Raw genomic sequence first — 24,577 nt, 5'->3', positions numbered from 1 at the left:
TCCACTGTTGTCATTTCTATTCAATACAGTAGAGCAATTAGGTGAGAAAAGAAAATAAATGGCATACAAATTTGAAATGAAGAAGTAAAATTTTATCTGTTTGCAGATAACATGATTGTATACATAGAAGACCCTACAGACTCCACCAAAAAAAAAAGTTAGAACTTTAGTAAATTCAGCAAAGGTGTGGGACCAAAAAAAAAAAAAAAAAAAAACCATACAAAAAGATGTTGCATTTCTATACATAAAAATGAACAACCAGAAAAATTTTTAAATCTCATCTACAAAAAGCATCAAAAAGAATAAAATACTTAGGAATAAACATTATCTAGAACGTAACAGACTTACACACTAAAAGCTACAAAGCACTGCTACAAGAAATCTCAAGACACAAATAAATGAAAAGACATCCTGGCTTCATGAACTGGAAGACTTAATATTGCTAAAATGTCCAACTACCCAAAGCAATCTACAGATTCAATGCAATTCCCATCAAAATCTCAGTAGCAGTTGTCTTTTTTTTCCAGAAATAGAAAGATACTATAATTTATATGGACCTACAAAGAATCCCAAATAGCCAAAATAATATTAAGTAAGAAGAACAAAAGTGGAGGCCCCATATTTCTGATTTCAGAGCACATCATAAAGTTGCAGTAATCAAACAGTATGGTGCTGGCATCAAAACAGACATATAGACCAATGGAATAAAACAGAGACACACTCACATTGATGGCCAACTGATTTCAACAAGTGTGCCAAGAACACACAATAGGAAAAAGATAGTTTCTTTAAAAAAACAGTACTGCGAAAACTGGATTTCCACATGTAAACGAATGAAACTGAAGCTTTATCACACACTACACAAAAATCAACTCAATATGGATTGAAGACTTAAACATAAGACATGAAACTATAAAACTTTTAGAAGAAAATGTAGGGAAATACTTCATGACACTGGTCTTAGTAATGATTTTTAAATTATGATTTGGCAATGATTTTCTGGATATGACACCAAAAGCACAGGTAACCAAAGCAAAGAGAGACAAGTGGGACTACATCAAACTAAAACGCTTCTGCCCAGCAACGGAAATAATCAACAGGGTGTAAAGGCAATTTGTGGAATGGGAGAAAACATTTACAAACCATCTGATAAGGGTTAATATCCATAAATAAATAAGGAACTTCAACAGGTATATGAAAAGATGCTTGATATCACTCATCAGATCAAATGCAAATCAAAACCACTATGAGATATCACTTTACACCTGTTAGGATGGCCGTTATTAAAAAAACAAACCAAAACCAAAAGAAAACAAAAGTATTCAAGGATATGGAGAAAAGGGAATCCTTGTCAACTGTGGGCTTCCCAGATGGCGCTAGTGGCAAAGAATCCACCTGTCAGTGCAGAAGATGTAAGAGATGCAGGTTCAGTCCCTGGGTCGGGAAGATCCCCTGGAGGAGGACACGGCACCCCACTCCAGTACTCTTGCCGAGAGAATCCCATGGACAGAGGAGACTGGCAGGCTACAGTCCACGGGGTTGTAAAGAGTCGGACATGACAGAGTGTCTGAGCACGCACATTGTAAACAGTTGGTGGGAATGTAAAATGGTGCAGCCACTAAGAAAATCAGTATGGAAGTTAATAAAAAAATTAAAAATAGAACTATTATATGTTCCAGCAATCTCACTTTTGGGTATTTATCGAAAGAACTGAAAACAAGATCTAAGAGATATTTGCACTCCTATGTTCACTGCGGTATTATTCACAATAGTCAAGAAGTAGAAACAGCTAAATGCCCACCAACATATCAATGGATACCGAAAATGTGGCGTATATACAGTAGAATATTATTCAACTTAAAAGAAAAAAAAAGGAAATCCTGCCATCTATTACACCATGAATGAACCTTGAGGGCACTGTGTTAAGCGACATTAGCCAGTTACAGAAAGACAAATACTGCATGATTCCATTTATATGAGGTATCTACCACAGTCAAGCTCACAGAATCAGAAAGTGGGATGTGGTGGCTAGGGACTGGGAGAAGGAGAAGGGGAGTTGCTGTGCAGGGGCACAGAGATTCAGTAATGCAAGCCGAGAAAGTCTGAGAGGCCTGCTGCACAATGATGTATACATAGTGAACAATACCGTGCACTTTACGGTAGATTTCATATTATGTGTTTTTTACCACAATTACAACGAAGTTTGTATGACATGACTTGTTCTCAATGAATGGATGCCAACTTTTAGGGATTAGTATTTCCATCTGCAAGTACTCACATCTTTATGGAACCGGACTAACATCGAGCTCCCTAGTATGATCTTCAAACTCCACTCTCCCCTCTTTAGGAATCAGAGTGATACTTCTCCATCTTAATCTTCTAGTACCTTTCCTTTCATTTAAGATTTCCTAAACATTATTCACAGTCATATAGAAAAATGCATCTGCAAGTTCTCTTAGAACCATGAAATGAAATTATTACAGGGCAGAAGGACTGAAATAAATGACAATGGTTAGATGTTTACTTGCTTTCTTATGTACTACTTACCTACCTCAATTTCTTTCTCACCAATGGTGTTTGTACCCTTTCCAAACTACTGTGTATTCTCTCATAAGAGAGTGCTTTAAAACAAAACAGTTGAGTAATTCTGCTTTCTCTATCTGGTCACATTACACCAAACAGCAGGCCCAAAGTTTTAACAGTAAAAGTAATCAAATGCATCATACAGTAAATAAAAATTATAATAATTTATATTAACTTTAAGAATAGAGCTATTAAAATTCTAATTTCACTGCTTACTTTCAAATATGCAGCTGCCTCTTGAACAGAAAGTGTTCTCTGACTAGAACTGCCACATTCATGATCTCCTGAAAAGATTAGCATATTAATTTTGAATCAGTACTATGTTAAACAAAAGAAAACAAATATAGTTAATCAAAAGTTTTTATAAAATACACAATTACAGATTGTATTATTATAATCGTTAAGTAAAGAAGATAAACACTCTTAAATTGTCTAGAAAAAACTTCCAATAGGCAATATAAACAAGTATTTTTACATAAACCACAAACGTTATATGCATTTCAATCTACATAGAAACACACCTTCCTTTCATATTCACATGAAATTGTCAGCCAGGGGTAAGAACCAAGTAGTGCTCACTGACGCCTACTCATAGGTCTTGGTGCAAAGAAAGCCCTCTATGCATGTATTTTTCAAGGGGGAAAATTCATTGTGCTAACTTGTACATCTATTACTAAAGTTAATAATTCAAGACTCAAGTAAATCTGAATTAAAATGTCCATTTTGGAGTATTACTAAACCGACTTTTAACAAGGCGTGTGCAAAATTTAAAAAAATATTATAACACAGATCAACAGGGAAGTTAGATAGAAGTTTCTAGCTATAATCAGGTGTACTACATATAAAAGTTTGGAAAACTACACTTTCCTTTTCTCATAGCTATTTGTAAGAGAATCCAAAGCTTTATTCACCCCACCAGGCTCTCTATGGTTATAAGATATCAATTATCCTTACAGTGAACTTCAATTTTATTTCTCCTACTATTTCTTTCAAGTACTTAAAAATTTTTTTTTAACGTATAATAGTTAAAGTAAAATTTTTGGCAAATTTTTCTATCATAAAAGCAACCATATTCCAACTTTATAAATTTTGTTCCAGATTTTAATGGTCATAGTTGTAAAACGAGAATACCTATTAGATGAACCAAAAATAGTCTTCAAACTTTATAATCCATCCTCAGAGATTCCGATTCCACAGATCTATAGCAGAGGCTGGCAAACCCAAAGACCAACTGTGGCCTACCACCAGTTTTCATACATGAAGTGTTACTGGAACTCAGCCACACTCCTTCATTTATGTATTATCTATGGCTACTTTCATGCTGTAACAGCAGAACTGAGTAGCTGTGACAGAGACAGTCTAGCCCACAAAGCCCAAAAATTTACTATCTGGCCCCTTCACAGATAAAAAGTTTGCAGACCCCTGCTCTACAGGAAGGTATCTGTATCTTTAAAAGCACTCCAGATTATGTTGATCTAAGACACTTCATAAAAAACTGCTATAGAAACAACTGTAGAACCTTGTATTATAGGAGCAATATCAGGAATTCCATGTAGATTATATACTCTATTTCTGGGTGCTACAGCTACCAAATTAATGTCATTAGTTTGCAGCATATGTATGTAACAGTCCATCAGTCAATGCAAAAAAATGCTTTTAATGATATACAGAGAATTATTAGCCAAAAACACTGACCAGAATTAAAGAACTAACTTCCTCCTCCCAAAAAAAAACCTTGGTGAGAGGATGGGAAACTATCCAGATTCTAAATGCCTCTACTGGACCAGAGAAGTTCCACATTTACCTACTAGGCTCCTACAAATGATCTGGTTTCTACAAAAGGACTTACTACATACAAAAGTTTGTAAAATTACATTTTTCCTTCCTTGTAACTGTTTATAGGAAGAGAATCCAAAGTTTCTTCTTTCAGATTACATGTAAAGTAAGTGAAACGACTTAAAAGATAATAAACAACAAGGTGAAATTCTTTGGTCTAGTTCTGTGAAAAATAAACAACAAGGTGGCTACTACAGCTTACAGATGCTAAACTTGATGCCAATTCACTTCTCTTGTTCTAACTGCAGATACGCTGCTTATGAGAATTTTCAGACTTACTTAGAGCAGAATATGAGGAAAACGCAACGTGTCGGGAGAAAGAAATTCTGTAATCTATTTACTTTATCCAAAGAAACGACACCTATACCTCCACCAAAAGAAAATCTGTACTTTTATACTAGATCTATGATTTTAATTTGCTGCTTACTCAATTCAATTGATATACAAGCTTTCAGAATTCTGTTACTATCAGTGCAATAAAAAAAGTGATAACTTATATAATACAGTATATATCTATATTTCATCATATACATATGTCAGGCAGGATAAAGGCCTTGATTAAACATATCTATACAAATGAAAACTCACTCCCTACAGGGCATAAAAACTTCTAAAGAGAAAATATCCACATGTATGTAACATAACAACACTGAACTTAGGAAAAACCATTTCTATTGCTATCACATGCTACATATACAAATTAATTTTCAAAACATTTTTACATACTATGAATGTTGAGACAATTACCTGCAAGCTGTGCCAATCGATCATGAAGCTTGTATAAAGTGTTCATCATAAGATTTTTCTCACTTTCCTAAATTTAAAAGAAAAACATTATAAAATATCTGATCCTAAGGGAAAATGCACCAAATAATAATCTTTGTTTGAAAAGAAAAATAGTAAATAAATTTAAAAATCATAGAAGCTACTTAATATGAAAGACAAATTCATTTTTAACCAATGGCTACCATATTTTAAAGAAACCTTAACCTAAGAATCTAAACTATCTAAATATTCTACTTTCTTGAGGATGATTGGGATACTGGCACTAACCTTAGTGCCAGAAAAGGTCTCCTATAAAACAAACTCCCCCCACCATCAAAGCAATGCTCCCGATTCCCCTCTATACAACGCAAGCGTATGCATATTGACTGTTTTCTTCATGTTTTGTTTTAACCTGACAACCACACAATGTCAACCAACCTGACATTTTTGATTAACCCTCAAACCACTCTGAGGCTCCCAAAGTGGCCGTGCATACATTTATGAACCATTAAAGTGAAACAAGAATTTAATGAGCATCTACAACCCTGAATATTCACTGGAAGGACTGATGCTGAAGCTGAATCTCCGATACTTTGGCCACCTAACATGAAGAGCTGACTCACTGGAAAAGACCCTGATGCTGGGAAAGATTGACGGCAGGAGAAGAGGGAGACAAGAGGACGAGATGGTTGGATGGATCGCCAACTCAAAGGACGTGAGTTTGAGTAAGCTCCAGGAGATGGTGAAGGACAGGGAAGCCTGGCGTGCTGCAGTCTATGGGGTCGCAAAGAGCTGGACACAACTGAGTGACTAAACAACAACTGGGCGTTAAGAACTGTCCTCAGAAAAGAGAGAAATCCACGCCAACAAGATGATTCCTGTTCTTAAGGGCAAAAAACATACTAAATGCTATATTATAGTTGCAAACAAAATACAATGTAAATACAGAAGACAGAGGGGTGGGAAGATCCATTTATGGAAGAGGGAATATCTGAACTGGGCTTCATACAAAGAATAGAATTGACCAGCATTCCAAGCAGAAGGCACAGCATAGGCCTGAAAGCATAAATGCTTTGGTTATATTTCTTACATAACCAGTAGCCAACTTTGACTCAGCAAACTCCCGAAAAAGTAGTTTGGAATCAATAGCTAGAGAGCCCTAGATACCAAGACAAAGAGTTTGACTTCATCCTGAACATTTAGGAGAAGAAAAGTAAAACAGAAATTTGTGTCAGGAATATTATTCTGACCATATGAAAGGAAACCAGAGTGGAGACTCCTGCAACACCTAAGAACCCTCTCAAGAAGGTTAAAGCAATGAGACCTCAGTTTAAGAGTAATCACAATTAACAGAGACAGATATAAACAATGGAGGAGGGTAGGTTAGAAGAGGGGGTAAGAATAGCTTATCAAACTATTTGGAAAAAATGCATGATTCATGAGGGGTTATGTCTTTATGATTTCCTTTCTCCTGAAGTTTCTGACAAAACAGGATTATTGGATAAATGTGACCAGGAACAAATTCATACAGGATATAAAAAGCTAGGAAAGTAAAGTTCATATGCCCAGTGACATGCAATCACATCCATTTATTTTCACGCTGTATGTTCAAGGACAGAAGAGACAAGTTTGCACACTATGCATGGCATACTTTTGTCCATGACTCTTTAATGAGTGACAGGAAGAAGAAAATTCATCAGAGGTGCCACAATCCTACTAGCAGAGTCCCTGGTTTTATGTGAGTCGGTTGATAGAGATAAGTGACAATCCTTCAGCAAACTACTTGCTTTCCAAGTAGCAAGTAGCAAACTATTTGCTTTTCCTGTTTGCTTTTTCACCCCGTCAACTCTATCTCAATTAGATTCTGAATCAAGTCAGTTCTTATCAAATAAGATTAAAAATCCAAACTAAAAATCAGACATCAAAAAGTAACTGCAGGGACTGAAACACAGGATTCTGAAAGCTATGCATCTGTGATAGATTAAACCACAAAATCACTTTTAATAAATATGTTCAATATAGTAAGATGAGGTGTCCCACTGATTGTGTTGATTACAGACTTGATATATAAAACCAAGGTAAATCTGACTAAGCTTTGGTACTAAAATAGCTGAGAATTTTCAGTCTCTCTCCTCTCTTATCTGGGAAAGAAACTGATTTTTTTGTTTTACATGTCTTGATCATGCCCACTCCCACACCCCTTTCAAAATCAAAACTAAATCCAAAAATTTGACACTGTTCTCTGTGATTATATCTTTAATGAACATCAGAGGCCTGGGAATAAACGTCATCTTTCCATTCATATCTGTTAACACTGGACTAGACAAGCAGGACTATAAGAAAGCTGAGAGCCGAAGAATTGATGCTTTTGAACTGTGGTGTTGGAGGAGACTCTTGAGAGTCCCTTGGACTGCAAGGAGATCCAACCAGTCCATCCTAAAGGAGATCAGTCCTGAGTGTTCATTGGAAGGACTGATGTTGAAGCTGAAGCTCCAATACTTTGGCCACCTGATGCAAAGAGCTGACTCACTGGAAAAGACCGTGATGCTGGGAAAGATTGAGGGCAGGAGGAGAAGGGGACGACAAGAGGATGAGATGGTTGGATGGCATCACCGGCTCAATGGACATGGGTTTGGGTGGACTCCGGGAGTTGGTGATGGACAGGGAGGCCTGGAGTGCTGCGATTCATGGGGTCGCAAAGAGTCAGACACAACTGAGCGACTGAACTTAACTGAACTGAGATAAGTAGAAAAAATAACAAAACGTAATCATATGTAACTGAATCTCATACTGGATAACATATATGCTATTATAGTCTCATACAAAGAATTTAAACACCCCAAAATCTCGACTATAATTTTTTCAAGAATTATTTTTCCAGTGGCAACTCATTCAAAATGACCATCTATATTACTACAAAGGTGTCAATTGCCATCCAAATGATCAACTAAATTATGATCTGAATAGTTTTTATGGAATATTTTATTAATGGGAGCAAATCAGCTTTGAAGAGTAGAAAAGCTTTGGTTCAATCATCTTTAGCACCATTATGCTAAACTAGAGGTAAACCTGAAAGGTCTGTATATTAAATTCCAAAGTTACTTTCTTAGAGAAACTTATATTGGGTCATAGTTTCATTATAAACTTCTTCCATTCTGTCTGCTTTTCAAACTCTCTTCTAATTCTTGGCTTGAAGTGTGTCTACTGATCAACCTGAAAACAAGTTAAAGATCTACAAACAAATCCATATTTAAAGTAAGCTTTCAAAAGTAACCTTTCATTAGCAAAAATAACTTTTAATTTGAAATATTAATAGCTACCTTTTAATTGTGTATTTTGGTAAGCTCCAGATTTTCTTTTGGTCATATAAATCATTCTCTGAAGCAAATCTCATTCTCTGAATCAATCATTCTGATTCATAGGAGGAAAAGTCAAACTATAGGGTGACTCCACCAAATTTTCTCATATAGTGTCACCTTTAAATATTCCCCTCTTCTATCTCAGCCAACTGTCTCAAGGATATTTTCTGTATTTGTATCAAGTTCTTAATTAAATGATAATAATGGATTTTAATCACTTAGCACAGTGCCTCACACAGAATAAACACTTAATATAAGTGAATAGCCATTATCTTCATTATAATTATTACTATTATTCAGAGGTTAGGAACTTCAGGTTCCTCCAAGTAGAAAATTATACAGAAGAAAATAGTCTTGCATTTTCAATGTTCAGTGAGTATATACTGCAAATTTAAACTAACATAGCAGTGTTAATCTTAATATCATAACTGATCAAAAGTAAACTTTAAAAAAAAATAAGTATCGTCACAATAAAATGCTACTGAAAATAATCAATACTAACAATCTAAAGTTGCAGTCTATGGATATGACTTCACATTAGTACATATCCTTTAGCACAACAATATTTTCCATACAGGTCTATCTATATTACTGTCAGTTCCTATAATAATAAAACAACAACAAAAAAAACCAACTAATTGTGTATTATAATATAAACTCAAATATCACAACCTTTGTATTGCCTGTACTCATGATGCTCAAGTGAAAAATATTTCCACGTAACACTTAGGTTAAAATTAATATTATAAATCCTTTAAAAAGAAAAGGAATCATAAATAGGTTGCATAAGACTCTAAATCCTTTGCTTCCTGACAGTTGAAAAGGCCTGCCAATGAGCAAAAAATCCAAAGAGAATAAAAGAAGAGCAAAATCTGCTAGAGTATCCAACAACGAAGAAAACACACACACACTTGCCCCTGCCATTTTACTTTGCGATTAGCTTTTATCTTAAAATGATAAATAGTTCCGCTCTTTGGAGAAAATCTGTGTCAGATTTAATTACACTATAGAAAAGGAATACTCAAAAATAACAAAATGCCTCAGCATAAAAGAACCTTTAAAATTCCTATTGTCAGTTGATATTCATCCTAATACTTTTATCATAAAAAACATGACATGACATAAAAAAAAAAAAAAAAATGACATAAAGTATCAGTATTAAGATTTTTTACTTACTTGTATGTTTCCAAATGTTTCATCAAAGGGGTTTTTTACTATCAAGGAAAGAAAAAGAGAGAACTGTTAGTATCATTTAAGAATCCCCCTAACCAAACCCTCAGAAATGCTAAAACGTAATCTGCTAAAACTGAACGTAAACATGCAAACAAAATATAAACAAACATGATAACAAAGGTTAGAGAACTAATTTTTCAGACTTACTATATTTACCATTCTATGATTTTGTTGTTTGCTCTATAATAATTAAGAGCAGGTGCTCTGGTCTCAGACTTGGTTCCAGTCCTAGCGCTATTGCTTGCTAGCAGAGTGACCTTGTACTACTATCTACTTGGCCACTCTAGGCTGTCGTTTCCCCTTCTATAAGGGAAGGATGCGATGACACCCACTCTATACAGGTGTTGGGAGTAAGTGAGATAGACCATATGAAATGCTCGATACAGTGTCACCTATGATCACTGCTATTAATGGCTTCCTTCATTTTGGCTCCTTAACCTGGTTTCTCTTCAAAATATAAAAGTCAGTCACTATTGGAGGAAACATGCAAGATGCTTTAAAGCTGAGTCATTTATTTATAATTCTTACTTCCAGTAATTAAAAGACAAACCTGCCTAGCCCTTGCTAACATCTGGGAAAGTGTCAAGAAACATACACACACATCAAAATAGCTAAGAATTAGGTCTCAATATTAAACAACTTGTTTCTAATAAATATTATAAAGACAGGATTTACCATTTTCCATCCAACCTCCCTACATCCATCCTTCCCCACAAGATTCAAACAAGTTTATGGCTGAATATCATATAGTACTTTTCTAGTTATTATTTAGAATCTCCTCCTTACCCTCTACTTTAAAATTATATGCAAAAATGTTCAAAGATTTCAGATACCTGGATCTCTGTAAGTCAGGACACAACTAAGACTAACTGAGCCTACAAAGTCGTTCACACTGACCAGGTTTCCTTTCTGAGGTGCTTTTCTATTTTTATTTGAGAAAACAGGAAGTCCCATAGGAACCAGGAACTACGTGATTCTAAGAAAGTTTATGTGTGAGACCAGTTTAAATTAAAAAATACAATTAAAAAAAGGGGAAAAACATAGTCTGTATCATCTTAAAAGGATTTGATAATGAATTTTCAGACAACATTTTTCTATAAAGCAATAGGGTTTTCATGCAGAGAAAAATTTTTTAAAAACAAAAGATCAAAAGTACTCAATAGGAAATAGGAGAATATAACTTAAAGATTAAATAAAATGTTAAGAATTAGAACATGCTTGGACTGAAAAGATCCTTTTTAATACACTAATTTTTATTAATGTAAAATTTGAATAATTTAAAATAAAGCCATATTTAGTTCAATATATTACCAAAAATGCTTTGTCAATCTACTTAAATTGATCAAATGATTCTAAAAAAACAAGTATTTTATTTGCTCTCTATAAGAATAATTCTAAAATATAGGTTTTAATATTTATGAAGAAAAGCCATGAGAGGACCACTTTTGGACTGTTTATGCTTTTGTTTTTGTCAAGATTACTAAATGGAACTAGCTCTTCAAGTATCTCTATGAAAATATTACTGTAGATTGTGGATGTTCTCCCACTAGGTTGCTCTGCTATGACTTTCTCACAACAAGGGATCATGTGTATTTAGGTTTGTATGCTCAGAGTCAAGCATAGCATTGAACAGTTAGTGCCTGAAAAGTGCTATTTGAGCTGTCTAGGCTAAATCTGCCCTTCTTTATTCAATGCTGTGTGTTAACATAGAAGCAAAGTGTTAAAATTTTGCAGAAAGCTGGAAAAGGGTATGGCTGAGCAACTGGGAAGGGAGATGTATAGAATGACAATGAGAAAGCCAAAGAGCAGAACAATAATTCTGTTGAAAAACACTGCTCTGCCATTTGTTTCTTTCTAGGTTTCGGCCTCTTATCTAACGCACTTAGCTAGCTGAGTGTATAACATACCTAAAAGGCCAACAACATACACACCTACTGCTAAAAAAAAATCAAAATGTTCCCTGACTTCCGTGAAAACTGTCACATACTAAGTTAACAGACAGACCTACTAAATTAACAAACAAAAGTAAACACAGTCTTGAGGTTAAGATTAGAAAGGAAACTCCATCTAAAAACATCAGTTTTAACAAACCAAAAGCATTTCTATGCATCTTTTATTCCCCCAAATCATTTCAGTATTTCTGAAACTACATCAGTACTTTTTCTTTCACCCACATTACCTATGATTATAGGTAATTCATCTATGATCATAGATGAATAAAAAACATACTGTTATCCCTAGTGAAAATATTCCTCCCTCCCCTGCTAATTAGGCCATTGTAGAGAAAAAACCATATTCTAAAAGCAATTTACAGGAAAAAAAAAATTGTCACCTCACTTTCTAGCCTCTTTTCTAAGGATGGAAACTGAGAGTAAATTATAGTTATTGCTTTGTTGTTGTTGTTGTTTACTTACTTAATCATGTCCGACTCTTTATGACTCTACAAACTGTAAGCCCTTCAAGCTCCTCTGTCCATGGGGTTTTCCAAGCAAGAATACTGGAGTGAGCTGCTATTTCCTTCTCTAGGGGCTCTTCCTGATCCAGGGATCGAACCTGCATCACCTGCATTGTCAGGTGGATTCTTTACCACTCAGCCACTAGGGAAGCCCTCTTATCGCTTATCCTAAAACTATGATAATAACAAGTTGGTATTTCAAACACTGTCCTCCTATATTCCCTACATCCCAAACAGCGTCCCATTACTGCTTTTTCTCAAATGCTTTTTCTCCTGTTGTGGCCATTTTTCCTTCATTTTTCTTGTTCAGATTATTTCAAACTTCAAATACACCAAACTTTTCTTTATAAATGTCCTTAAAATTTTGATTTCTCTTCTTTTGACTGTCCTAGCAAAAATCAAAGTCCTAAAAACATGTCTTTAATTATACTACTAGACTCTCCAAAATTGTTCAATGATTTCCCATCACATTTTGCTTCAGGGAACTAATTCAAATCTTGTGATACTTTCCCTACTTACTTACAAGACATACTGTTGACTCCCCTTCTCTAAACCTCTCTCTCTCAAATAAATTTCAAAAATGTTACTAGTTTTACTGACCCTTTCTAACCAAGTGTAAACTTTTTCCATTCTCTTAGGGTGAGACCAAATTGTCAACCATTATGAATTCTCAGATAAAAAGGGAAAAAAATGAAGTCTACTTAGGTTTTTGTTTTTAGACATAATGCTTTTAGACACATTTTTTAGACAGTACAGTGTAAGCATAACTCTTATAGGCACTGGGAAACAAAAATTTCCTGTGACTCCCCTTATTGCAATATTCACTTTATTACAGTAAGTCTGGAATCAAACCCACAGTATCTCTGAGGCACGTCTGTATTTGCAAAGCACATGTTTAACGTTAACCAAATGAACTGATGCTTTCCTCAGGAAGGCCCCATTTTGGTCATTCAATGGCACTAAAGGAAAAAAAAGTCTATGGTGACCAAAGTTCTTTCACAACACAGAAAGAAAGAGAAAGTTTATTCATTTAATAAATAAGTATTTCTTGTCTAGTTTGCGCTAGGCACTGGAAGTGTGGCCGTGAATAAAAAAAAAAAGTATCTGCCCTCAAGGAGTTTATATTTTAGAAGGATTAGAAGAGACAATGAGCAAATGCACTTTTTACAATACATGTGAAATGGTTCTAAGCACTTTGGAAATAAAACCGTAGGAATGGCATTTGACATGTGAGGGAACTTCTATACTGTTTTCCCTAATGCCTGTACCAATTTTTACATTCCCACCAACAGGGTACAAGAGCTCCCTTTTCTCCTCTTTCCTCAGACTGCACTGGAGTAGAAAGCTGAGAGAGCTGAGGGAACAAGCCACATGGATACCTGAAGGAAGAGGTTTACAAACAGAAACAAGTCCGCAGGCTGTGAAGCAGTAGCATGTCAGTCATATTACTCCTGGAAATAGAGCTGTGCGGATGAGAGAGCAAATAGCAAGAAATGAAGTCAAAGATTATCTAAGGGAATTAATAGGTAAGATAATATAGGATTTTGAAGATTTTTTATCTATTAATCTGAGCAAGAAATCTCAGAGAATAGGAAGCATGCTACCTGGCTTATGCTTTAAAAGAAAGACACACATAATAAGTGACAGGTCACTCTCAGAATACTTTCCTCCTGCTTCCTCTACATCAGCAAAGACAGTTTCAGTTAGCCCCATTTTTCTGTTCTAAATAGTTGAAACTACTATAACCAGCCATATAAAAATATTCTGCCAGGAAGAACTGAACAGACATTTTTCTAAAGACATACAAATGGCCAAGAGGTATATGAAAACGTGCTCAACATCACTAACCATTAGGGGACTGGAAATCAAAACCACAGTGAGATATCACCTCATACCTGTTAAAATGGCTATCCTTAAAAAGACGAGATAAATTTGGTGAGAATGGGGAGAAAAGGGAACCTTTATACACTGTTGGTGGGAACGTAAATTGGTATAGTCTCTATGGAAAACAGTATAGAAGTTCCTCAAAAAAATTAAAAACAGAACTACCATATGATCAGCAAATCTCACTATGAGGTATACATCCAAGGGAAATGAAAACATGATCTCAAAGAGAGATCTGCACCCCTATATTCATCACAGCATTATTGATAATAGCCAAGATACGGGAACAACCTGTCATTGGGTGAATGGATAAAGATGACACAGTACGTATGTACAAATGGAGTATTATTCTGTCATGAGAAAGAAGGAAGTCCTGCCATTTGCAATAACATAGATGACCTTAAGGGCATTGTGCTAAGTGAAATAATTCAGATGAAGAAAGACAAATACGGTATGATATCACTTATCTGTGGAATCTAAAAAAAGCCAAACTCAGAGAAACAGAGAGTAGAGTGGTAGTTACCAGGGGATGGGCAGTGGGGGTAATGGGGGAAATACTGGTCAAAGGGTAAAGTTATAGTTGCAAGACTGGCAAATTCTGGGTATTTAATGTTCAGCACAGTGATTATAGCTAACAATACTGTAAAAAACTTGCAGGCTGCTAAGAGCAATAGATATTAAATGTTCTCACCACAAAAAAGAACCTGTGACAGGTTGGAGGTGGTGGCTAATGCTAAGGTGGTAATAATTTTGCAATACATAAATTTACCAAATTGACACTTCCACACCTTAAACTTACACGATGTTCTATGTCAATTATACCTGAGTAAAGGTGGGAAAAAATTTCTGCCAAAGAGGCTCTGCACTTTTTATCCTTCTGATCCTCTTAATGTTTTCCGTTCTCCTTCATTCTGTCTTTAAGGTCCAGTTTGAAGCTTTCCTACAGACACGAAGGATGCCTAACAACTGCAGTTTATCAGGAGCTTCCTCTTCTCAGAACCTCTACGTATTTACTCTCAGTATCCCTACTATCTTTTAATTTAACTATCAGTTTTTTGTTTCCACCAACAACAAGACTGCAACATCTCTACCTGCCTTGCAGATATTGTGTACTAATACATGGCGAAAGAAGAGCAGCCTAAAGGCACAGTGCCGCCTCCTCCAACAGCTTCCCTGATGCCAGAGAAGCACTACAATCCTGCTCACCTCCACAAGATTCCCCTTTGAATGAAAAGGAAGTAGTATTTCTTAAATTCTTGATATGTTCCAGGAACACTGGTGCCACACTTTTAGGAAGTAGCTTATTTCTCCTTATACCACTATTTTACAGCAGGTATTACCCCTATTTTATGGACAGAGAAACTGATGCATGAGGAGGTTAAATTGCTTCCTTCAGGTAAATGCTGTTTAAAGAGCTGGGATTCAAACCTAAGTCTGACTCCAAAGCCTACTTTCTTTTCAGAAAAGAAAAGGCAACTACAGAAAAGAAAATATTTGTTCTAGTCAGTTTACAGAAAACATTCTTCTCTAGAACTTTCAGATTTGGAATCATTAAACTTTAATCTCCTTATGTAATGCATGAAAATTGCCTAAAATGGGGATAAGGAGGAAAAGACACTGCTTTAGGGAAAATACACTGATGTCTCTTAAGATGATAAAAACTCTTCAAAACCAAGTTCTCTAAACTGTAGTCTAGGAAAAGATTTTCCACAATATATGAAAACATAAAGTATCCAACGACCACCATGGGCAGCACTGACCATTCCCTTTCTCTCTGCTGCCGCAGCACTTTGTTCTCAAGGCTGCTATAAAACTTACCATGAGGCATCTGCTTAAAAAAAAAAAATCATAGTTTTCGGACTTAGAACCATATCACATCTAAATAATACTTTGGCTTCATCTGCTAATCTAAGATACTCACAAACATATATCAAGTGCCTACCTACTAGGTGCCAAGCATTATGCTTGTTGCAGCAGATTAAAAATATAAATATAAGCGCTGTCCTCAAGAAGTTCAGTCTGGAGGTCAGTAACTCTGCAGACATGCTCTTTCAAAGGTAAAGGCAGTCCCTTGTAATTCTAAAACTCTGACCTTAAGGCTAGGTTGTTAGTTTTTGGAAACTTCAAGTCATCTAGACAATTAAATTCAGCTGCTTAAATGACCAATTATCTCTCCGAGTTGTACCTAGTTGTAAACAGACATTCAAATTCTCAAATCCCATCTTCTGGCATTAATAGTTTAAACAGAGCATAATTATATGTGAAGAAGTGAGAGAGCTGGGGAGTGCAGGGTAGGTGGGAGGGCAAATGTTTCCAACAGCTGCAGAACACTGCACCTGTGTGGCAAGCACTTCTGCATTTCACTGCCAGCCAGACTGATCTAAAAATGGACATGGTGAACAAGGCCGTACATTCTTTTGCAACACAGCACTGTTGCCCATTTGTTCTCTGCGAGCTCACCTATTGTTTCATGGCTCTATTAAATATATGGTCATTTTAAAACTCAGGAACAGCTCATTTCAAATGTACCTAGTAAATTGCTGTGAATATTGAGATTAAATCTGCAATCAAAATAGGCAGAATTTTATGGACAAGAACTGCCTACTATAAAATTTGCCTAAGGCAAACTCTTGTACCACTGTGTTCTACTCATAAATAACCTTTCCATATTAAGCCTACCTATCTATCTGGATTTACAGAGATACAGATCTAGATTGGGATAATCAGTGAAAGAGACGAGAAGGGCAAAAACACAGATGCTTCTCCACTTTTCATATCTTATAAGACTCCCAACTTTTCACTTGCCCTATTCTGAGAGGCAATGATCCTATGCTACTTCCAAATAAGTTTTCTTAAAGAATAAGAAATGTACACGGTGACTCTATAAAATAAAAAGGGCTGTAAATGTGATTATCAAAGTACCAAGAATATAATGAAAACTGAAATAATGTATTCAGAGAAATAAAAGGTCAAAGTCATAATTAAACTGGCAATAGTCTTATTATTTGACTGATTCCCACTCTTCACCCCTATATGCTACAAATCATTATGGTATTTGAAAGTCTCACATTTGCTCACCATAAAAATGAAGACTCCCTTGGAAAAAATTGACAACAGACTATAATTAAAATTTTATTTAATCTTCATCCAAGCACTAGTGTTAGTCCCACAGTTGTCTCTTGACTCTTTGGGACCCCATGGACTGGAGCCCATCAGGCTCCTCTGTCCATGTGATTCTCCAGACAAGAAATGGAGTGGGTGGCCATTTCCTTCTCCAGTCATCCAAGCACTAGTTTTACATTATAATTGTAACTCAAGTTTGGGATCTCTGTAACAAAAGCGGTAAGAAAGACTTTTAACTATAGACCGTTCAACAAGTATTAGTGGGGCATCTTTTATACGCCATGCTCTGAAAACATGTTGCTTACGGAGTAGTGAAGATAAGTGAGTATCTATGATATAACAAATACCTTAGAATTTAGTATAGAGTGCTTTAAGGATTCAGGAAGGGACAAATAATTTCTGTGTAAAGTACACCTGAGGTTTCAAAATAAACCAAAAGTTATAAAATGGAATGAACTACTAGAAAATGCAACATTAATGTACCTCAAAAAGATCATGCTGAGTGAAAAAGCCTCACAAAAGAGTATTCTATGAACCCACTTATATGAAGTTTTAGAATAAACAAAATAAATCTATGGTGAAAACAACAGAACAGTGACAGTGTATTGACGGCAGGAGGAAGAAGAGGTGAAGGTAACGTTCTAAATCTGCAGGGGTTTGCGTTACACGGCTAGATGTGTTCCCTGAAACTCATCTGATGGTACATTAAAAATCTGTGCATTTGACTACATGCAAATTTTATCTAAAAAGAAAAAGAACCTCCACTCTTAATTACTAACATTCATGAAGTATGTAAGGGTGGAATATTCTAATATCTTCAATTTACTTAGATATATTTTTTAAAAACAACAGTGGATGGAAAGAATGATGAATAAGATACATAGTAAAGCAAATAAAGAAAATGTAAACCGTAGAATCTACAGTGCTCACAGCACAACCTTTCAAATTCCTGTTTGAAATGTTTCATAATAAAATACGAGGGGAGGAAAAGTAGAAAAAAACAAAACAATAAGTATTTGTTAATGGTGGTTGTTGTTTAGTTGCTAAGTCATATTCAGCTCTTTCAAAACCCTGTGGACTGTAGCCCCCAAGGCTCCTCTGTCCATGGGATTCTCTAGGCAAGAATACTGGAGTGGGTAGGCATTTCCTTCTCCAGGAGATGTTCCCGACCGAAAGATCGAACTCCCGTCTTCTGCATTGGCAGGCAGATTCTTTACCACTGAGCCACCAGGGAAGCCCCATTCATTAATGGTGCTAAAATCCTACCAGAGAACTGGTAAAACACCACTTCAATTCCTAAATACATTAGGTTAAAACCCCAATTATAATAGCTGCAGCTTATTGTACAAGAAAAAAAAAATTTTTTTTTCCTTCCAAGTTAAATTCTTAACAAACTAAAAACTGAAAAGTTCCTCTTATGCAAAAAACTAGAAGACTTACTGGAATGTAAGAGTTTTTTTGTTTTGTTTTAGAAAGACCTGGCTACTATAGTCTTATTTTTACAAATTCATGTAATTTACATTTACAGATAAGATTTTATCCTATTTTACTAAAATAGTGTGAGAAATAGGGAAGTAGCAAAATGTAGGAGTTTGTGTCTAGTAACTTTTAAAAAGTAAATGTTTACAAATATTCAAAACTATTTTCTAATAAATTTAATCTCCTGAACTGGAGGTAGTTCAGCTACCAATGATTTTACAAAACTGGCTTCATTTACCTAAAATAATTACAAATTAGAAAATTAGATCACTAGCACATGAAAATATTACACATTCCTTCTAAAAATTAACTCTGATATTTTAATAGAGTATCCATAACTTAAAGAAGAATATGAGTTACTGATTACTGAACCTGACTAGCAAATAAAATTGAAGTTCCCACTCAAAAAATGTTTAATCCAAAAGAAGACTCAGACTTACAGAAAATGCCAACAGCTTACTCTAAAATAAAACACAAACACGAATTTTTCCCCACCCCAGCACCTGGTCTCAGAGGTTCAAAACCAAAGAGAAACAATCAGGCTACTGCCACCATCTAGTTTTGTCAGCTAAAGACACTTCTGTAGTTCACCCAATGTTGGGAAGAAAGGCCATAGAAGAACATGCAAATAAAGACAATATATCTATTTAAATTATGGAACTTTATCTTACTATACTGCTTAAGGTTCAAAAGTTTTGAGTGATCTGCTTTTTCAGTACTTTCATAGTCTCTTCTTGAAAACTATTTTGCATATATGCCAGTTAAAGAATTATGCTACTGCATGGTGACAAATAAACAGAAAAATAAAAGTCAACCTACAAAGGTTAGAAACAAACCTATAAATAACAGCAAGCATCTGTGCAACAGATATCTTGGCACCCAAAGGAATTTATGTTAATACAATACTGTAATTTATTAAACATGGTGACAGCTCACTGTATTAAGAGATTTTAAACATTAACTGTTATACACTGGAGACTGGTTGTAACACTTCCTCAAGGTTTATGTTGCCAAGAATACAAAAGAAACTGTTCTAAAAGAATATTGCTAAAAGAGAATTTAGAAATCCAAACAGAATCTGTGATACACTGTACAACTCATCTTCAGCACACTGCAATAAAACAACATGCACTTCCCATACAATTAAATTCATGAGATTTTCCTTCTACTTAGGGTTTCCCTTGTGACTCGGTACAGAATCTGCCTGCAATGCAGGAGACCCAGGTTTGATCCCTGGGTTGGGAAGATCCCCTGGAGAAGGAAACGGCAACCCACTCCAGTATTACTGCCTGGAGAACCCCATGGACAGAGGAGCCTGCTGGAGTCCATGGTGTTGCAAAGAGTCGGACACTGAGCGACTAACACTTTCCTTCTACTTAGTAACATTCTCAGTCACAATGCATGGTTAGTTTTGAGCAGCAAGGAGACATTATTCAAATAAGAAAGCTGGAGAAAGAAAAGCTGCAGTGCAATGAAAAAGTGAACAAAACTGAAAAAAACAAAAAACAGTTCTTATTCCACACATTAAACAGAGACCAGGCAAAGGGGCACTATGTGCAAAGACAAAGCATAGAGATTAAAGCATGACCAAAACTAACATGTAAACTGAACTTGGAGCTAACAGGAAAAAAAAACCAAAAAACAAAACCCCTCAACACCGAATGTATGAGCAGTGTGCTCAAACGTTATATCTTGTCTTTTAGCTCTGGAAGAAAGCAGATGAAATTGAAGTCATTCGGCAAATAGAGGAATTTAAATATGTCATCACTAGGTCAAAAAAAAAAAAAAAGGAAAAAACATTCGATAAAATGTAAGCAGTTTTGACATGGTAAAATAGTCGAAGAAACTTTTTTGTTGGTAAAAATATATGAAACCTTGAGAGTAAAACTCATGCTTGAACAGAAAGTACAACATATGCTGGACTCATCAGATTTTCACCTAATGTCTACTTTTAACTTTTACTTGTAGTAGAGAGAGAATACGAATAAATACTTGTGAACATGAACAACCACTTAGAAAAAAAAAATAAAGCATGCAATTCCCAACAACCAATCTACCCTGATACAGTCAAAACACATGTGCTCTAGACAAAGCCTGAGATGGGAGATAGGACACTGCCATTCCCTCAGCTGCTCTCAGTTTCCATGTGGCTCTCACGACTAGGAATACTTTAAGCACTGAGTATGATTTTAATGTTTAAAGATGTACTATGAAAAAAAAAAAGATGTACTACGGACCTTAGAGCTCCACCAAGTACTAAAACACTTCATTCTTACACTAGATGAAAACAACAAAAAACACAAACAAAACTGGCCTTTTAGAGAAACCACACAGCAGCCTCTAGATCTAGAGGACTTATCAGTGGCATTTCTGAACACACTTAAATTCTGCTAATTTATGCTCTGACTTCAAAAAACCTAACTTTATAGGGTTACTATATACTAGAGTTGAAAATTCAAACTTGTCAGTAACAAAACAGTTTTCTGAACCAAGTAAATAAAACTAATGCTCTCATACTCATTTAGTAAACATTTCAAGGCATCTTAAAATTCCCAAATTATGACCAATTCTAAGCTTACTTCCCCACATACTATCTCTTATTCGTTCAATTCTCTTCAACGAATATTTCTGAGCAATCAAAAAACCAGATGCTAAGGAATACAAAGATGAAAATTCATAGTACCTTCCTCAGAACAGCTTACAGTGCAGTGATTCTCACTACCTTGGAGGGTCAGAGACCCTTGAGAAATTGCCAAAATCTGTGGACCCTATCCCAAGAAAAATGAATACACATTCAAAATTTGCATCTAATTTCAAGGAGTTTACCTGGAGTCCACTGATGGCTTCTTTAAGGTTCAGCGACCACAGCGGGTTAAGAACTCCTGGTCTAGTAGAATATAAAACTTTTGGGGGAGGGGGAGCTGGTGAAGATAATTTCGAATGAAATCCAGGTAGACAGTACTGTACAAGGACAAAGATCCCAATGCCGGAAATCAAATTCTCTGTACTGAAATCTTGGTTCTACTACTTACTAACTTTAGACAAGTTTCTTAACCTCCCTAAGCCCCAGTTCCCAGTTTCCTAATCTAAAGGGAATGATACCACCACCTGGTTCTCAGTATTGTTTTAAGAAGTGAAATAACTGCATGCAGTAGAGACCCAGAGTACCTTGAGCTGAACTGATTCCTAAAGTCTTTACAGTCAAAGTCCAGAAATGCTGAGTAAACCTCCAGTTTAACACTCTTGAGAGATGAACTAAAACATCTTCTCCCAAATCCTACTTTCCAAAGCAGCCAGTGACTTCTAAAAGTACTTTAAAACTCTAAGGTGATTGTATAAGACAAAAATGTTGACTTTTTTCATCTGCTTTTATTCATTCAGTGGAAACTTCCTTCCCTTAGAATCAAAATTTATTAACAAAAATAGGCCCCGTCCCCCAAAAAGTATGGCAACAAATCTGTAATAAACTGGTAGGAAGAAAGTCTTATAAATTAAAGCACAAGATTACATATATATATTCACATTCATGTTATGTCTGTTCTAGTAAGCAAACTGACTGGCCAGAATTTTTATTTACTACCTTAAGCTGTTTCTCACCCCCACAAATGTATACTCTACAAGCTTTAATCTTGCTTTAAAACATCAAAATCCATATCACCATGTATTTACAAAATCCATTACAAAATTACCAAAAAAGAATTTTAAAGAAAGGAGGCATTTGCTTAAAATAAATAAAATTAAATAAGCAATCTAAACCAACCCCCTCCCCACACACACACAAAAAAGACATTACTTTGCCAACAAAGGTCCATCTAGTCAAAGCTATGGTTTTTCCAGTAGTCATGAATGGATAATGAGACCTGAACCATAAAGAAAGCTGAGCGCTGAAGAATTGATGCTTTTGAACTGTGGTGTTGGAGAAGACTCTTGAGAGTCCCTTGGACTGCAAGGGTAAAGATTAAACTAGTCAATCATAAAAGAAATCAATCCTGACTGAATATTCATTGGAAGGACTGATGCTGAAGCTCCAATACTTTGGCCACCTGGAGTGAAGAACTGACCCATTGGAAAAGAACCTGCTGCTGGGAAAGACTGAAAGCAGAAGAAGGGGACGATAGAGGATGAGATGGTTGGATAGCATCACCAACTCGATGGACATGAGTTTGAGCAAGCTCCAGGAGTTGGTGATGGACAGGGAAGCCTGGTGTGCTGCAGTCCATGGAGTCACAATGAGTCAGACACGACCGAGTGACTGCAGTGACTGAAACAAACCCAACAGAAGGTTGTACCATTATCTTTTAAAATGTATGTGGACTAATATTCTGCCCACAATAAAATTTAGGCAACGACCCTACATCATTCTATTTCTCTCATTTTCTAGCTCAAGTATTACAGAATTTTCTTATAAAGGCACTAAATATTTTCAAACTAACTGAGTGGTATCTTTATTCTTTTTCCTTCTTGGGTGACACAATATTAATTTATAACTTTAATATATTAATTTCAACCTATTAAAATTATTAAATGCAAATTACAGGCCTTCTTTGGTGGCGCCGTGGGCGAGCGTCACCTGCCAGTGCAGGGGGACAGAGGGTTTGACCCCGGGTCTGGGAGGGTCCCACACGCCAAGGAGCACCGAGCCCAGGCCCCAGGACGGCTGAGCCTGTGCTCCAGCGCCTGGGAGGCGCCAGCTGCTGAGCCGTGTGCCGGACTCCTGAGGCCTGCGTGCTCTGCGCCAGGGCTCTGCAGCAAGAGAAGGCGCTGCAGTGAGAAGCCCGGGCGCCGCCATTAGGACCAGGCCCCACCTGTCACAACTGGAGAAAACCCACACACAGCAATCCAGTGCAGCCAAAAATAATTTGTTAATCTAAAATTACAAATTACATTTTTATAATTTAAATAAAATTTTCCTCAAGTAATGCTTACTTCTGAAATCATGTCATTTAGATGAATGAAAAAAAACTCTTCACACTGAAAGGCAGTGAGGTAAAATGAAAAAGAAAAATCTCTGGAGCAAGGAATACGCGCTTCAAAATTTATGACTTGGGACCTTCGGCAAGTCACCCTCTTTGAGACTTTATCTAGCAAACTAACATAAAATGGGATGGTTTGTGACTATACTTAGCAATGTGGGGAGAAAAGAGACTAATAAATCTTACTTTTTTCATTTTTTTCCCAATCCTAGCGTGAAATAAAAAAAAATAGAAGGCACTCAGTTTACAAAATGACACAATACACCACTACTCCACTCCTCACTTGTCTCTGCCCTGGAGCTACTGGGAAGAAATGACAGAGTCCTCAGAAACTCTTAAGTTAGAAAGAGACAAAACAGAAGACCCCCAAGGCAAGGCTTTCTGCCCAAAGCCTCCTCACCTGAATTTTATACTAAATGCCCAAAATTTCACTGATCAGAGAGAGAATTTGGGTTAATAAAGATCTTGTATTTAAATCCGAATCACCTCTGAGAAGATTAAAGGGATTTTACCAGTTGAAAGTTGGCAAGCTAGTCATTCATTTAAATATTACAACTGATTTCCCATTATTCACTATGATTGCCTTGAAAACAAATTCTAAAATATAACCAGTGTATATAATTTCTTTATAGCATGTTTTAAGCAATGTTTCTTTACAAGTTAAAGGATTTCATTTACATCAAGATGTTCAGATCCCCAAGGTAGTATTTTTAGTATTCACACACTAAGAAAATATGACAAAATTCTATCATGAATATGTAATTTTTTATATTCTAATCATGGTAGTATTGATACATAGTTAAAAATAACAGCACAATATGAGAAAGGCAAATCATCCATTAGGTCATCAGACAATATCTTGTAACGGGTGGTGTTCCCACGTGTTC

The 24,577-nt window shown here is 35.9% G+C and overlaps 1 protein-coding gene across 1 annotated transcript in view; it reads right to left on the bottom strand.

Moving 5' to 3' along the window:
- LEMD3 (LEM domain containing 3) overlaps positions 1-24,577 on the bottom strand; it is a 69,658-nt gene that overhangs the window by 26,405 nt on the left and 18,676 nt on the right. Inside the window, exons 2-4 of the mRNA XM_043446328.1 lie at positions 9,720-9,757; positions 5,167-5,233; positions 2,800-2,867 (exon numbers count right to left, since the gene is read on the bottom strand). Coding sequence (XP_043302263.1) covers positions 2,800-2,867; positions 5,167-5,233; positions 9,720-9,757 — 173 coding nt within the window. The remainder of the gene's footprint in view (positions 1-2,799; positions 2,868-5,166; positions 5,234-9,719; positions 9,758-24,577) is intronic.

This window comes from Cervus canadensis, chromosome 25 (genome assembly GCF_019320065.1).
Source record: "Cervus canadensis isolate Bull #8, Minnesota chromosome 25, ASM1932006v1, whole genome shotgun sequence".
Taxonomy (NCBI): domain Eukaryota; kingdom Metazoa; phylum Chordata; class Mammalia; order Artiodactyla; family Cervidae; genus Cervus; species Cervus canadensis.
Note: the sequence above shows the minus strand (reverse complement) of the source record. Positions and strands in the feature narration are given on the sequence as shown.